This window comes from Rhizoctonia solani, chromosome 10 (genome assembly GCF_016906535.1).
Source record: "Rhizoctonia solani chromosome 10, complete sequence".
NCBI classification, from domain to species: Eukaryota; Fungi; Basidiomycota; class Agaricomycetes; order Cantharellales; family Ceratobasidiaceae; genus Rhizoctonia; species Rhizoctonia solani.
Window position 1 is genome coordinate 96,615 of NC_057379.1, and position 16,565 is coordinate 113,179.

At 48.8% G+C, this 16,565-nt stretch overlaps 6 protein-coding genes across 6 annotated transcripts; 2 read left to right on the plus strand and 4 right to left on the minus strand.

Annotated features, from left to right (window-relative positions):
• Window positions 1-404: 404 nt before the first annotated feature.
• On the minus strand, window positions 405-3,695 carry RhiXN_08231 (Retrotransposable element Tf2 protein; the record flags this gene model as incomplete). The annotated part of the gene is made up of 2 exons (XM_043328047.1): window positions 405-2,043; window positions 2,101-3,695. 2 exons carry the CDS (start codon window positions 3,693-3,695, stop codon window positions 405-407), a joined length of 3,234 nt encoding a protein of 1,077 aa, XP_043183432.1.
• Window positions 3,696-3,820: 125 nt separating this feature from the next.
• RhiXN_08232 (Retrotransposon-derived protein PEG10) lies at window positions 3,821-5,008 on the minus strand (the record flags this gene model as incomplete). The annotated part of the gene is made up of 1 exon (XM_043328048.1): window positions 3,821-5,008. One exon carries the CDS (start codon window positions 5,006-5,008, stop codon window positions 3,821-3,823), a length of 1,188 nt encoding a protein of 395 aa, XP_043183433.1.
• Window positions 5,009-6,164: 1,156 nt separating this feature from the next.
• Window positions 6,165-7,292, plus strand: RhiXN_08233 (integrase core domain protein; the record flags this gene model as incomplete). Its single annotated transcript, XM_043328049.1, has 1 exon — window positions 6,165-7,292. The coding sequence occupies one exon, from the start codon at window positions 6,165-6,167 to the stop codon at window positions 7,290-7,292; it is 1,128 nt and encodes a 375-aa protein (XP_043183434.1).
• Window positions 7,293-7,783: 491 nt separating this feature from the next.
• RhiXN_08234 (Retrotransposable element Tf2 protein) lies at window positions 7,784-11,116 on the minus strand (the record flags this gene model as incomplete). Its single annotated transcript, XM_043328050.1, has 1 exon — window positions 7,784-11,116. One exon carries the CDS (start codon window positions 11,114-11,116, stop codon window positions 7,784-7,786), a length of 3,333 nt encoding a protein of 1,110 aa, XP_043183435.1.
• Window positions 11,117-11,193: 77 nt separating this feature from the next.
• Window positions 11,194-12,372, minus strand: RhiXN_08235 (Retrotransposon-derived protein PEG10; the record flags this gene model as incomplete). Its single annotated transcript, XM_043328051.1, has 1 exon — window positions 11,194-12,372. The coding sequence occupies one exon, from the start codon at window positions 12,370-12,372 to the stop codon at window positions 11,194-11,196; it is 1,179 nt and encodes a 392-aa protein (XP_043183436.1).
• Window positions 12,373-15,218: 2,846 nt separating this feature from the next.
• RhiXN_08236 (Retrovirus-related Pol polyprotein from transposon TNT 1-94) lies at window positions 15,219-16,472 on the plus strand (the record flags this gene model as incomplete). Its single annotated transcript, XM_043328052.1, has 2 exons — window positions 15,219-15,264; window positions 15,313-16,472. The coding sequence occupies 2 exons, from the start codon at window positions 15,219-15,221 to the stop codon at window positions 16,470-16,472; spliced, it is 1,206 nt and encodes a 401-aa protein (XP_043183437.1).
• Between the last annotated feature and the right edge of the window lie 93 nt (window positions 16,473-16,565).

The following is a 16,565-nucleotide window of genomic DNA, read 5'->3' on the forward strand; positions in this document are numbered from 1 at the left end:
TAGGTTAAGTAAGGGGTTTGGCTACTGATGACTAATGGGGGCCGGCTACTTAGCTGGCTGAGTGTCCTCCTCAATGAGTATGAGACGAGGTAAAATTGACTTGGGGTCTCCAAGCGATTTTCCTGCTGTATATATAGAAGAGAGCGCACTATCTACATGGTCTGTGCGCGTGAGAAAAGAAGTACATGTGTGAAAATAAGAAGCGTGCTGCGGGCTGCGCAGAAGCGTGGATTATTCCTAAGCGCCCTTGGCACGGCATCTCGGCGCGGCATCTCGGCATAATAAGCGCCGAGATCACGTGATTGAAAAACATAAGATAAAGGGTTCGTAAAAAATAGTAAAAATATCAGAAAATCGTCCGATTCCAGTGGTATATGTTAGGAGGTTATGACATTGCCCCCCCCTTAAAGGCTCTTGGCGGAGTCACGAGCCTTTTTCAGTCGTGACTTGTTGAAGCGTTGGATTTCCTCTTGGCTGTGCTCCAGGAGTTCTTCCGGTTCCCACGAGTTATCTTCTGGTCCATAGCCCTTCCATTTTATCAAGTAGAACCACTTCCCTCGTTGTCTCTTGGAGTCGATGATCTGCTCAACTTCATACTCTTCCTCCCCTTCTATTGTTTCAGGAGGGGGGCGATTAGGAAATGGCTGGGTCGGGGATTCATGGACTTTTGACAGTAATCCCACGTAGAACACATCATGGATTTTGAGGGTTTCTGGCAGGTTCAGGCGGTAAGCGTGACTAGAGATCTTCTCTGTGATTTCAAATGGTCCTAATCGCTTGGGATCCAGTTTGTTGGAGTTGGTCCTTAGTTCTACGTTTTTTCCATCCAACCAGACCTTTTCGCCTACAGAGTATTGCGGTACTACCCCTTTTGTGCTTGTCATACGCTCTTTTGTCATTTTGAGTGCTGACTCTGCCTCCTGCCATTCCCTGGCCAATGTGTCGGCCACAAGATCTGCCTCTGGAACGTTTGCCGGGACGTTTGATGGGTTCATCACAGGGTTTCTTCCATAAACCAACTCGAAGGGGGTTTTCCCTGTGGCGGAGTGTTTTGCGTTGTTGTAAGCATACTCCGCCAGTGGTAACCATGTGGCCCAGTCCGAGTGATCCGCTGCAACATACGACCTGAGGTAGAATTCGATGAATTGATTAACCCTCTCTGTTTGGCCATCAGATTCCGGGTGGTAGGCCGATGAGAAGGCTGGTTTAACCCCAAGTCGTTGGTATAGTGCCCTTAAGAATTTTCCCGTGAACGTGGTTCCGCGATCTGAGACGGTTTTAACCGGTAATCCGTGCAGCTTCCAAACATGGCTAACAAATAGATCTGCTAGACCCCTTGCGGTGACCTTCTTTGATGTCGGGATGAAGTGACCAAATTTGGAGAACGAGTCTATCACTACCAAGATTGCGTTGTGTCCTTGCGACTTGGGGAAGCCGGTGATGAAGTCATAGGAGATAGTATGAAATGGAAAAGGGGGAACTTCTAAGGGTTTGAGGGCAATAGCCGGTGCATGGGCTCGTCTATTGGCTTGGCACGTTGGACAGCATTCGACCCATTCCTTTGCTGAGGATTTCATTCCAGGCCACCAGTAGCTTCTGCTGAGAAGTTCAAGCGTCCTTTGTTGCCCTGGATGGCCTGCCAGTGGGGAATCGTGGAATTCCCTTAACAGTTTTTCCTTCAGTGGTTCCGAGTCTGGGACTACTAGTTTTCCTCGGTACCAGAGTAGGTCCTCTTCCCAATCATAGTCCCTGTAAGCTTTCCGGATAGAGGGAGGTGCATTGTCCGCATCTTCTGTTAGGAACTGAATAATTGGTTCTAATGATGGGTCGTCCCTTAACTTGGTGCGGATCTCTGCAATGATGTCCATTTCTTCCTCTGAAACATTGGCAAAGACTTTGGCTGGTAGCATGATTTCTGGTTCCTGGGGTGCATCAATATAGTCCGACCGTCTAGATAGGGCGTCTGGCTTTCCCGATTGCTTTCCTGGGCGATAATGGATTTCAAAATTAAAGTCGCTCAGGAAGATGCGCCATCGCGCGTGTCTACGGTTGAAGGTCCGTGCTTGCATCCAGTATTCCAAGTTTCAATGGTCTGTGAACACCTGGATTGGTTTATCCGTTGCTTCTAGGAAAATCCTCCACTCCTCCAATGCCTTGATGATAGCCAGAAGTTCTTTATCGTGGGTGTCATAATTAGCTTCTGCTCCGGAGAACGATTTTGACATATAGGCGATTGGATGTAGTCTGTTGTCTGGACCTCGCTGACTAAGGATTGCCCCCATGGCTACTCCTGATGCGTCTGTCTCTAGGTAGTAAGGGAGTTCTGGGTTGGAATGAATCAGAACCGGGGACTTTGTAACCAGGGATTTCAGTTCTTGGAATGCCTGCTCTTCTTGGTTACCCCAGGACCATGGGGTTTCCTTTCTGGTAAGATTGTGCAGAGGGCGAGCTACTGAACTGAAATCGGGGATAAAGCGGCGGAGGTAGTTGACAAATCCTAGGAAGGCTTGGACTTGTTTAACCGTTTTGGGGGTTGGCCATGACGTGACTGCCTCAACTTTCTTCTGGTCCATGGAAAAGCCGTTTGGGGAAATGACTATGCCCAAGTAATCCACCGTGGTGACATGGAAGTGACACTTGGAGAGCTTACAGAACAACTGATTCTTCATCAACCGTGATAGGACTTCCCTGACATGGGTTGGGTGATCCTTGGGGTCTTTGGAGAAGATCAGTATGTCATCCAAATAGATCACTACTGTGACGTCAATGAGGTCCCGGAACAGGTTGTTCATGAAATGTTGGAAGGCGGCTGGGGCGTTGGTGAGGCCAAAAGGCATTACCAGGTATTCAAATAGCCCGTATTTAGTCCTAAATGCCGTTTTCCATTCATCTCCTTCCTTGATCCTGACGTTGTTGTAACCCCAGCGTAGGTCTAGCTTGGTGAACATCTTTGCATGCCTGAGCTTTGCCATTAAGTCGTCTTGCCTAGGAAGTGGGTAAACATTCTTGTGCGTGACGTCATTTAGCTTCCTGTAGTCAACCACTAGTCTTAGTGAACCATCTGCCTTTTTTACAAACATGACTGGAGCGCCGGCGGATGAGGTGCTGGGGCGGATCTTGCCCGTTGCTAATTCCTTGTCGATGTGTTGTTTCAATGCCTTAGATTCCGCATCCGTCATGCCGTATATGGGACCGGGAGTTAGTTTGGCGTCTGGGACTAGGTCTATGGCGATGTCATACTCCCTATGTGGAGGGAGGACCTTGAATTCTTCTTCGCCAAAGACTCTAGCAAACTCGTGGTACTGAGGGGGGAGGTCCGCTAGAGGATCTGAGTCTGCTTCTTCTTCGGAGGCAATCTGGACTTGCTCAGGGAAGGTCACTAGTCCTTGTTGCCAATTGATCAAAGGAGCCTCCGTTGTCAACCATGTCATACCTAGAATAGCCGGTGTGTTGCCGATGGGGCAAACAAGGAAGGGGATAGTGTGGGGGTGGCCATTGGCCGAGACCGCGAGTTGAACCTGGTGCCAAATGCGACCAGTCTGAGATATGGTACCATCTAACATTCTCACTACTCGTGGATTTTCGAGTAGGGTTTTTGGAATTTTGTATTGTTCCACAATCAAAGGAGAGATGAAGTTCGACGTGGCTCCTGAATCTATGAGGGTTTTGAGTTTTTCCGCTGGATGATTTGTCATGGTCAGATCAATATAGAGCAGGGGTTTTTTATTTGAATCAAGAGCAGTAGAAACAAATTCAATAACCGAGTCTGATACATGAAAATCTATAGGTTTCACCAAGGGCTTGACGGCAGTCCTTGGCTTCATTCTTTTTCCGACTCCGTGACCTCTCCAATCTTGGCGGTCTCCTTGATTGTGGCTTTCCAGCCATTGGGACATTGTTTGATCCCATGTCCCTTCTGACCGCACTTGACACAAAGGCCAGACGCGCGGCGACGATCCCTTTCTTCCGGTGTGACATAGTTAGGGTCCTCCGAGAGGCGGACCCGTTGGGTGGTGGTAGTGGTGGAAGTGGCCACGGTGGCCGGGGACTTGGCAGGGAGCTTTTTTGGGCGGTTCTCCTCGTTCTCCCGACAAATGTTGTCAATTTTGATGGAGGCGGCAAAGATAGCCTCCAACTCGTTGGGGATACTGTCTTTGGTAGACAGGAGTTCCTTGACCTTCCAATGGAGGCCGCGCGTGAATTGGGCAATGTACGCCTCCTCATTCCAATCAAGCTCCGCCATAAGATTGCGGAACTCGGTGACATACTCAGCCGTGGTTGTGGTCTGAGTTAGCGCGGCGATCTTTCTGGCAGCCGCCCTCTTGGCATCAGGGTCTGCAAATGCCTCCTTGAATTTGGCCGTTAAGGCCGTGATGGTAGTAGGGGGGTTACCCTCGCCCTTGATGATGCTCCCAATGATGGGGAGGGCCCAGTCGGCGGCCTTGTCTGTCATGTGGTACAAAATCCACACGACCATCTGCTCTTCTTTGTCAAATTGATCGCAATGGAGAGCTACCCATAGCATCATTTGATCCAGCCATTGAGTGGCTTTTTGTCCCCTGGTGTCACCCTTATAGGGGTCGGGAAGGTCCATCTTGGGCCGTTTTACGCTGGACCCTGCGTCGAAGGGTGTGAGGGATCCCAAGTGCCTTCTAGGCGTTCCTTGAGGCTCCTTTTTGAGGGGCCTTGGTTCTTCGTCCTCTGAGTCAAAACCCGTTCCTCTTGAGGGACGGAATGGGGCTTTGAGTCCAGGCCTAACCGTGCCTGGAGTGTGGGCTTCCCCCCCTGAGTGGGTAGGAGGGGTGACAGGCCCAGTCGATGGGCCAGGCTTGGTTTGGGCTCCGCCCTGGTCTTTGTCACCAACCAGGTCGTTGGTCTCCTTGCATATGGCTTTGAGCTCAGAGAGCTGTTGGCCTTGAGAGTGGATTTGGGCCTGCAAGGACCCGACTTGGCTGGTGAGGGTGTTGATAGCCTCGAGGAGAGAGGCAAGGGTCGGCTCCGGTTCCATTCCGGGCAAGTGTTGCGGAGGGGGTGATGGGCCGCGAGAGGGTGGTTGGGAGCGGGTTGCCACGGAACGTTGACTGGATCGGCTGGGAGGACGGGAATATGGGTGATGGGCGCCAGAGCGTGTGGAGGGAATAATGAAACGGCGTGGGGGAAAAAGTGTGCCTGATGCAGGACTTATGAGCGGTTTTTGCGCAAGATGTTATTCGCTAACTCCTTGCGTCAAGCACCTAGCGTTGAACAATCCCTACAGCAAATCAGCAGATCTGGCGATCGTGATATGTGCGGGTTTTTTGCAAGCGGGTGTTTCGGCTGTCTAGGAGCGCTACTTGCAGAGTTCCGGCGAAACTCGTGGTATGCGGGCGATCAGAGCCTGTCAGCCTTATAGCAATTTGGTACTACGTGGGACCGACGCTAGTTTGATTATTAATAGCAAAAGGCGAGTCCGTTCACGTGATTTCCCTCGTGCTAGTACTGGAGGTCCTCTCGTTGTCGATCAAAGCCTACAGAAAGTCGATTTTACAATGTCGTACACCACTGTAAGGTGGGTACACGCTGGTGGGAGCAGGCGCTTAGGGCCGTACTACTACAAGCCACAAGGTACTCTACTACTATACTAGGCTATCTTAATACCGCTTAAGGCGGTCTACTTATCTATACTACTGCGAGGGGGCCTTAGGCCTGGGAGGTGTGGTAGGTTAAGTAAGGGGTTTGGCTACTGATGACTAATGGGGGCCGGCTACTTAGCTGGCTGAGTGTCCTCCTCAATGAGTATGAGACGAGGTAAAATTGACTTGGGGTCTCCAAGCGATTTTCCTGCTGTATATATAGAAGAGAGCGCACTATCTACATGGTCTGTGCGCGTGAGAAAAGAAGTACATGTGTGAAAATAAGAAGCGTGCTGCGGGCTGCGCAGAAGCGTGGATTATTCCTAAGCGCCCTTGGCACGGCATCTCGGCGCGGCATCTCGGCATAATAAGCGCCGAGATCACGTGATTGAAAAACATAAGATAAAGGGTTCGTAAAAAATAGTAAAAATATCAGAAAATCGTCCGATTCCAGTGGTATATGTTAGGAGGTTATGACAAGCCCCAATTGTACGCTCAATAACCAACTGTAGATAGATAGATATATAACACACTTACTCGAGAACATTAAACATGGCCAAAGCTGTAGCAAGCACTTCAGCCCCTGGTGCAGCTAGCGGAACGCACCGGATTGCACCCCTTTGGGGAACTGAGAATTATAATATGTGGCGCATACAGATGGAAGACATATTATCAGATCTTGATCTATATGGCTACGTAAACAAGACGATTATTGCACCTAGCAAGACTGTACTGAAAACCAAAAGAAACCGGAAAGATGACAAGGGCAAACCATTGCCCGACTATGAATATACAGCAACTAACGACAAGTACACAAAATGGGTTAAAGCCGACCGAAAAGCATTATCTAATATAAGATTAAGAGTTGACGGAAGTGTACTAAACCTAATACAAGGATGCACAACGTCCGCCGACGCTTGGAACGCCCTTGCAACGACTTACCAAGTCAAGGGAACGGTCGGACTCATTGACCTACAAAGAAAGTTTTTCAGTCACCGAATGACTGATGGCGAAGACATCAAGGAACACATCCAACGCATGCGCGGATGGTTCCAGCAAATAAACGATATTAGTCCCGGCTCATGCACTGAAGCCGACTGGATCACAACATTGATTGCAAGCTTACCTGACTCATGGGATTCATTCTCCCAATCAGTAAGTTTCCAATTCAATTTACAAGATAACAGCGCGTTATCAAACCAAGTAAATGACATTAGATCGCGCATAACAGCCAAAGCACATAGAAAGAATGCCCGAAACCCAGAAGGGAAAGCATTCTTTAGTACAAACAAAGCGAGCTTCAATAAACCTATACGTACCGGCAGTAAGGGACCAGATAAGTCCAAGTCTAAATGCAACAACTGCGGTAAGATAGGACACTGGGCAGCCGAATGTAGGGGCCCAGGTGGAGGTGCATACAAACCCGGTCAGAACAATGGCAAAGGAACAAATAGAAAGTTCAACGCACCAAACAAAGCCCAAAACGGCAATGCAAGGATGCATATAGCCGTTGAGGACAATAACAGCCGTGCCGACTACGCGTTCTCGACCCTTGAGAATTCGAATATATATGGAAGTAAGCCAACAATGTTGTACACCACTGTAAGGTGGGTACGCGCTGGTGGAGGCGGGCGCTTGTGGCCGTACTACTACACTAGTTTATGTAATCTAACTGACTAAGGCTAACTACTAGCTACTAAGTCGCTTAAGGCAACAACTAACTATCTACTGTCGATGCGGAGGGGCCTGAGGCCTGAAGGTGTGGTAGGTCAGGTAAGGGGGTGAGTGCTACTGATACTACTTGGGGGCCGGCTACTTAGCTGGCTGGCTACCTTCTCTAATGTGTAAGAGACAAGGTAAAATTGACTTGGGGTCTCCAAGCAATTTTCCTGCTGTATATATAGACAAAGGCGCACTATTTACATGGTCTGTGCGCGTGAGAGAAGAAGTACATGGTGGGAAAAGGAAGCGTGCTGCGGGCTGCGCAGAAGCGTGGATTTCTCCTAAGCGCCCTTGGCACGGCATCTCGGCGCGGCATCTCGGCATAATAAGCGCCGAGGTCACGTGATCGAAAAACAAAAGATATCAAGTCCGTAAAAAATACTAAAAATAATAGAGAAAATAGGCGATTCCAATGGTATAATCAAGGGGGTTGTAACATTGCCCCCCCCTTAAAGGCTCTTGGCGGCGTCACAAGCCTTTCTGAGTCTAGCCTGATTGAAGCGCTTGATTTCTTCCTGGCTGTGCTCTAATAGTTCCTCGGGCTCCCAGGAGTTGTCTTCTGGGCCGTAACCTTTCCATTTAATCAGATAAAACCATTTCCCTTTTTGTTGCTTTGAGTCAATGATTTGTTCCACTTCGTATTCCTCTTCTCCCTCTATTGTTTCAGGGGGAGGTTGCTCTGGGAATGGCTGACTTGGAGATTTGTGGCTCTTGGATAGTAACCCAACGTAGAAAACATCATGGATTTTCAGGGTTTCCGGTAACTCTAGACGGTAGGCGTGGCTGGAAACCTTTTTGATGACTTTGAAAGGTCCTAGTCGTTTGGGGTCCAGCTTATTTGAGTTGGTCCTAAGTTCTACATTTTTTCCATCTAGCCAGACCTTCTCCCCTACTGAATATTCCGGGATTGTTCCTTTGTCCCTGATCATCCGCTCCTTGCTCATTCTGAGGGCTGATTTGGCTTCTTTCCATTCTTGGGCTAACGTGTCAGCTACCGCATCTGCTTCTGGGACGTTGGATGGGATGTTGGAAGGGTTCATGATTGGGTTCCGTCCATAGACAAGTTCAAAGGGTGTTTTTCCGGTTGACGCGTGTTTGGCGTTGTTGTATGCGTACTCGGCCAGAGGTAGCCAAGTGGCCCAATCCAAATGGTCAGCGGCTACGTAGGAGCGTAGGTAAAACTCAATGAACTGGTTCACCCTTTCTGTCTGTCCATCTGATTCGGGGTGATATGCAGAGGAGAAAGCTGGTTTGACTCCAAGTCGTTGGTAGAGGGCCCTTAAGAATTTCCCTGTGAAGGTGGTTCCGCGGTCAGAGATTGTTTTGACCGGTAATCCGTGAAGTTTCCACACATGGGTGATGAACAGATCTGCGAGGCCTTTGGCGGTAACTTTCTTGGAGGTGGGGATGAAGTGTCCAAACTTGGAGAATGAATCAATCACCACTAAGATAGCGTCGTGGCCCTGTGACTTGGGAAACCCAGTGATGAAATTGTAGGAGATGGTGTGAAACGGGAACAGGGGGACTTCCAAGGGTTTCAGCGCAATGACCGGTGCATGGGCTTGCCGGTTGGCTTGGCATACGGGGCAGCATTCTACCCACTCCTTGGCAGAGGACTTCATCCCTGGCCACCAGTAATTGCGACTTAGCAGTTCAAGGGTACGTTGTTGCCCAGGGTGTCCTGCCAGCGGTGAGTCGTGGAATTCCCTGAGTAGCCGGTCTTTTGTGGGTTCTGAGTCTGGAACCACCAACTTTCTGCGGTACCATAATAGGTCTTCTTCCCAATCATATTCCCTGTAGGCCTTTTGAATTGACAGAGGTGCGTTGTCCGCGTCTTCTGTGAGGAACTTGATGATGGGTTCAAGCGACGGGTCATCTCTGAGTTTGGTGCGGATCTCTGAGACAATATCGAGTTCCTCTTCTGACGTGTTGGCAAATACTTCCGCTGGTAGCATGACTTCTGGGTTTGGGGGCGTATCTACGTAGTCAGACCTTCTGGACAGTGCATCTGGTTTCCCTGATTGCTTTCCTGGGCAATAATGGATCTCAAAATTGAAATCGCTCAGGAATATGCGCCATCTGGCGTGCCTCCGGTTGAAGGTCCTGGCTTGCCTCCAGTATTCCAGGTTCCTGTGATCCGTGAAGACCTGGATTGGCTTGTCTGTAGCTTCTAGGAATATCCGCCATTCTTCTAATGCCTTGATTATTGCCAGGAGTTCCTTATCGTGGGTGTCGTAATTGGCTTCTGCTCCTGAGAATGATTTGGACATGTAGGCAATGGGGTGTAACCGGTTGTCTGGGCCTCGCTGGCTGAGTATTGCTCCCATTGCTACCCCTGATGCGTCTGTTTCAAGGTAGTAGGGTAGACCCGGGTTGGAGTGGATAAGGACCGGTGACTGGGTGACAAGAAGCTTTAACTCCTGAAACGCTGCTTCCTCTAGGTTACCCCATGACCAAGGGGTTTCCTTTTTGGTGAGATTATGCAGAGGGCGTGCGACCGAACTGAAGTTGGGGATAAATTGGCGGAGGTAATTGACAAAACCTAGGAAGGCCTGGACTTGTTTAACCGTCTTGGGCTGTGGCCATGACGTGACTGCCTCAATCTTTTTCTGGTCCATGGAAAAGCCGGCTGGGGATATGACAATACCCAAGTAATCCACCGTAGTGACGTGGAAGTGGCATTTAGAGAGCTTGCAAAACAACTGGTTTTTCATTAGCCTCAATAGGACTTCCCTAACGTGTTCCGGGTGCTTTTTGGGGACTTCTGAGAAGATGAGGATATCATCCAGGTAGATTACCACTGTGACGTCGATGAGATCCCTGAACAAGTCATTCATGAAATGTTGGAAGGCGGCCGGGGCGTTGGTGAGACCAAAGGGCATGACTAGATATTCAAATAGTCCATACTTAGTCCTAAAGGCCGTCTTCCACTCATCTCCTTCTTTAATTCTGACGTTGTTGTAACCCCAACAAAGATCCAACTTGGTGAAGAGTTTTGCATTCCTTAGTTTGGCCATAAGGTCATCTTGCCTGGGAAGAGGGTAGACGTTTTTATGAGTGACCTTGTTCAACTTTCTATAATCAACAACCAGTCTGAGGGAGCCATCTGCCTTTTTTACAAACATGACTGGAGCGCCTGCTGAGGAGGTACTAGGGCGGATCTTGCCCGTTGCCAGCTCCTCGTCAATGTGTTGTTTCAGCGCCCTGGATTCTGCATCGGTCATGCCGTAAATAGGTCCGGGTGAGAGTTTGGCATCAGGAAGTAGGTCAATGGAAATGTCATATTCCCTGTGGGGGGGAAGGACCTTAAATTCTTCTTCGCCAAATACTCTTGCAAACTCATGGTATTGGGTAGGGAGGTCTGCCAAGGGGTCAGGATCCGCTTCTTCCTCAGAGGCAATTTGGACTTGTTCTGGGAATGTGACAAGTCCTTGTTGCCAGTCAATTAGGGGGGATTCCGATGTGAGCCAGGTCATGCCAAGAATAGCCGGGGTGTTGCCTATGGGGCAAACAAGGAAGGGAATGTGGTGGGGATGGCCATTGGCCAAGACCGCAAGTTGAACCTGGTGCCATATGCGACCAGTCTGAGATATGGTACCGTCTAACATCCTCACTACTTGTGGATTTTTGAGTAGGGTTTTTGGAATTTTCAGTTTTTCTACTAGAGTGGGGGATATAAAATTGGAGGTGGCGCCAGAGTCAATGAGGGTTTTGATAGGGTCTGTCGGGTAGTCACGCAGTATTATGTCAAGGAAAAGTAGGGGTTTCTTGTTCGAGTCCATTGCAATATTTACAAATTCCGAGACTGATACATGCAATTCTAAATTAGAGACCAAGGGCTTGACGGTAGCTCTTGGCCTTACTCTTTTTCCGACTCGTCCTGGGCTACCTTGGCAGTTTCCTTGGGAGTGGCTTTCCAACCATTGGGGCACTGCTTGATCCCATGCCCTTTTTGGCCGCATTTAACGCACAGTCCTGATGCGCGGCGGCGGTCCCGTTCCTCTGGTGTGACGTAATTGGGGTCCTCTGATAGGCGGACCCTAGTGGTAGTGGTGGTGGTCGCGGTGACCGGGGCCTTGGTTGGAACCTTCTTTGGGCGGTTCTCCTCGTTCTCCCGACAGATGTTGTCAATTTTGATGGAGGCGGCAAAGATAGCCTCCAACTCGTCGGGGATGTTGTCTTTGGTAGACAGGAGTTCCTTGACCTTCCATTGGAGGCCGCACGTGAATTGGGCGATGTACGCCTCCTCATTCCAGTCAAGTTCCGCCATAAGATTGCGGAACTTGGTGACATACTCAGCCGTGGTGGTGGTCTGAGTTAGCGCGGCGATCTTTCTGGCAGCCGCCCTTTTGGCATCAGGGTCTGCAAATGCCTCCTTGAATTTGGCCGTTAAGGCCGTGATGGTGGTAGGGGGATTCCCCTCGCCCTTGATAATCGTCCCTATAATGGGGAGAGCCCAATTGGCAGCCTTATCAGTCATATGGTACAGGATCCATACAACCATTTGTTCCTCCTCATCAAATTGATTGCAATGGAGGGCTACCCAAAGCAGCATACGATCCAGCCATTGTGTAGCTTTGCGTCCCCTGGTGTCTCCTTTATAAGGGTTGGGGAGGTCCATTTTGGGCCTTTTTATGCTGGACCCTGCGTTGAAGGGGGTGAGGGAGCTGAGTGATTGCCTAGGCGTTCCCTGAGGCTCCTTTTTTGGTCGCCTTGGCTCTTCTTCTTCCTTGGAGTCAAATCCTGTACCCCTTGAAGGGCGGAAGGGAGCCTTGAGCCCAGGCCTAACCGTGCCTGGAGTGTGGGTTTCCCCTCCTGAGTGGGTAGGAGGGGTGACAGGCCCAGTCGATGGGCCAGGCTTGGTTTGGGCTCCGCCCTGGTCCTTGTCTCCAACGAGGTCGTTGGTCTCCTTGCATAAGGCGGTGAGCTGAGTGATTTGCTTGCCTTGAGACTTGATTTGGTCCTGGAGGGACCCAACTTGTGTGGAGAGGGCTTGGATAGCCTTGAGGAGAGCGCCAATGGACGGCTCTGGTTCCATTCTGGGCAGGTTTTGCGGAGTGGGAGATGGTTCGCGAGTGGGTGGTTGGGAGTTGGCTGCCACGGAACGACGACTAGAGCGGCTGGTAGGATGGGAGTACGGGTGGGGGACGCCAGAGCGTGTGGATGGAATGGTGAAGATGGCGTGGGGGAAGTAGTGCCTATATCAGGACTTATGAGCGGTTTTTTTTTTGTAGTATACTGGCGCTAAACCCTTGCGTCTAGTACCTAGCGTTGAACTGTCCCTACGACAAATCAGCAGACCTGGCGGTCGTGATATGGGCAGGTTTTCAGCAAGCAGGTATTTCAGCGGTCTAGGGTTGCTGACTACTGAGTTCCGGCGAAACTCGGGGTACGCGGGGGATCAGAGCCCGTCTGCCTTATAGCAATTTGGTACTACCAGGGACCAACGTCTGTTTGAATATTGAAGACAAAAGGCAAGTCCGATCTGGTGTTTTCCCTCGTGCTAGTACAGGGGGTCCTCTCCTTGTTGATCAAGCCTACTACAAGTCGATTTTACAATGTCGTACACCACTGTAAGGTGGGTACGCGCTGGTGGAGGCGGGCGCTTGTGGCCGTACTACTACACTAGTTTATGTAATCTAACTGACTAAGGCTAACTACTAGCTACTAAGTTGCTTAAGGCGACGACTAACTATCTACTGTCGATGCGGAGGGGCCTGAGGCCTGAAGGTGTGGTAGGTCAGGTAAGGGGGTGAGTGCTACTGATACTACTTGGGGGCCGGCTACTTAGCTGGCTGGCTACCTTCTCTAATGTGTAAGAGACGAGGTAAAATTGACTTGGGGTCTCCAAGCAATTTTCCTGCTGTATATATAGACAAAGGCGCACTATTTACATGGTCTGTGCGCGTGAGAGAAGAAGTACATGGTGGGAAAAGGAAGCGTGCTGCGGGCTGCGCAGAAGCGTGGATTTCTCCTAAGCGCCCTTGGCACGGCATCTCGGCGCGGCATCTCGGCATAATAAGCGCCGAGGTCACGTGATCGAAAAACAAAAGATATCAAGTCCGTAAAAAATACTAAAAATAATAGAAAAAATAGGCGATTCCAATGGTATAATCAAGGGGGTTGTAACAAACGAACACCTGGATTGCCGATAGTGGAACAACGACTCACATAGCAAACAATAGAAGCCTATTCAGTGAGTATAATCAATCAACAGGATATGTTACAGGCGTGACTGGTAAGGAGCCCATATTGGGCCAAGGTACAGTGGAGCTATTATGCTTAGCCAACCCAGACAAAGATGAATATAGAAGTATCAAACTTACTAATGTAGCATATGTGCCAAGCTCCCCGGCAAACCTTATCAGCTTATTGCTAGTAACCGATAAAGGCTATCAGATATCAATGGATTGGGACCAATTAGTCATATACGGTGCAAACAATGATCCAATCACTTACGGATCAAAACTGAGTGATTGCGAACACAGAAATTTATGGAAAATCAGTGGAACAGCAGTTAGTAAGGAAACAGCAAGAATGAAGAAAACAACCAATGAGTTGGCGCTGATGAAACAAACTGGTCGAACTTGGTTTGAATGGCACAAAACGCTAGGACATATTAGTCCGCAAGCTCTCCAACGCCTGAAAAGCACCAAAGCAATCAAAGGAATGGAAATAAACAAAGACAAAGAAGGACTCAACTTCAAATGCAAAGTATGCATACAAGCAAAGGCACATACACGACCATATCCAAATGAATCGGCAACAAAAATATCCAATATTGGTGAGTTAATAGTTACCAATGTATGGGGACCCGCGCGTACACTCTCAATCAGCCGATACAGATACTATGTATCATTCACAGACGTAGCTACAAGATTTACTCGCTTGGGATTCCTTAGGCACAAAGACAAAACGCTGAATGAATATAAGGCATTCAAAGCAATGTTAAATACACAAAAAGAAAAGAAAATAAAGAAAGTCCGTTTCAATAACGGAGGCAAGTTTGTGAACAAAGAATGGATTGAGTATGCGGCACAGAAAGGGATGATATTAGAAACAACGGCCCCGCATTCATCTCAGCAAAACGGTATAGCTGAGAGATTAAACCGGACACTCACCAATAAGGCGCAAGCAATGATGCTTGAGTCAAACGCACCAAAATTCCTATGGAACAAGGCGATCGCATACGCCTGTTACCTTAAGAATCGAGTTCCGACACAAGTGCACGGAACGTTTTGGATGACTCCATTCGAGTCATTTTGGGGCAAGAAACCAAATGTTAGTACATTAAGACCGTGGGGAAGTAAATGCTACGTACTAGATCAAACCGGAGATTGATCTAAGTTAGACGCAAAAGCATTCCAAGCGATATTTGTTGGAATATCGGAAGTACAAGGCAAAAGCTGGAGATACTACAAATCAGGACTGAACAGGATATTACACTCGAGGAACATTACCTTTCCGAGAGTAAACACGGTTAGTGAAGAACCCGGAATCAACCAGGATTGGGGAGATACAGTTGCTCTGCCCGCTGAGGGGGAGATGACTCATGCTGACAGCGCTGCGGAACGACCAAAAGAACCTGCTGGAACAGGGGGAGTGCATACAGTCAGCAAGGAAGAAAAGAGTGACTCAAACAAACCTGTAGATATAAAAAGTGAGCCTAAGATTGAACAAAAAGCATCCAACAAACCAACTAAACTCACTCACAATAACATACTTAAACCTTATACTACTTGTTCTCACTCTGCTATGTGCATTAACCCTAGTGCAACTACAAATGCACTACAACAACTCAATGCACTTACATCCAGAACCAACAACACAGGAGTCTGAACCCGCAGTTGGAATCCTAACATTGCTCCCATTGAACTCAACAACATGCAAGGAGGGATTACCCTCAAGATCCAGCACCCTCCCATGTCCAGTCAGTCAGGTTCTCAGCCAAAGAACAAAACTGCTAACCTTTTAATAGAGTTCTCCGATGTCCCTATCACGCCCAGCGGCCCCAATAGCTCCGACAACACTGTACCTAGCGCATACAACTTCTTTGACAGTCCCTCCACCGTACTACCCACCAATACCGGCACCCCGGACCTTACCTACTCGATGGTCACCCCAACAACACCCGAACCAACCATTGACAAACTTTGCAAACAATTCAAACAGCTATACCTCAATGAACCATCAATCCCCAAACAGCCAAACCCCACCTTGGCGTTGTCCGGAGATATGGAACCAACGTGGACGTTCATCAACAATGAACCGCCAACGCCGACGACCAACAGTCCTACCGTTGCGGAGGCGCTATCCGGGCCAAACGCAGAGGAATGGTGGAAGGCAATGGCCAAGGAGGTCAGCACCCTTGAACAAATGGGAATGTACGAACTAACAGACTTACCACCCAAACGCAAGGCAATGGGGAACAAATGGGTCCTTGTACTCAAGCACGACGAGAACGGCACACCCATCCGACACAAGGCAAGACTTGTAGCCCAAGGATTTAGTCAGCAACCCGGCATTGATTTTGACAAGACATTTGCACCCGTCGTACGTCTTGATTCAATCCGTACGCTTGTATCAATTGCTAACCAGTACAATTGGGATATACAACAGCTCGATGTAAACTTGGCTTACCTACACGCCAAAGTCGACAAAGATTTATACATGCAGCAAATCCCTTATTTTAGCGACGGTACAAACAAAGTGTTAAAATTAAAGCGATCAATTTACGGACTGAAACAAGCAGGACGGATGTGGAATAAACTATACGACACAAAGCTGAAAGCAATTGGATACACACCATGCTTTACCGACGCATGTGTATACCACCGAATCAACAACATTAACGGTGAGCTGTGTGTGTCAATCATAGCTACACATGTTGACAATTCAATTGTCATATCATTGCCAAACCACTCTGATATTACAATATCCAAACTCTTGCGCGCATTCGACATGCGCAACCTCGGACCGATACATCACTTCCTTGGAATAGCATTCCAACGCAATTGTAAGAATGGCATCATCACACTCAACCAAGCAGCATATATTAACTCACTAGTTGATTATGCAGGCCTTGCAGAAGCTTACCCTGCCGACACTCCTTTTAGCCCGACCGTACAACTCACTTGATACAAAGGAGTCAAACCAAAGTTCAATTATGGTACATACATTGGTAAGCTACTGTATGCCGCCCTATGCACACGACCAGACATAGCTTACGCT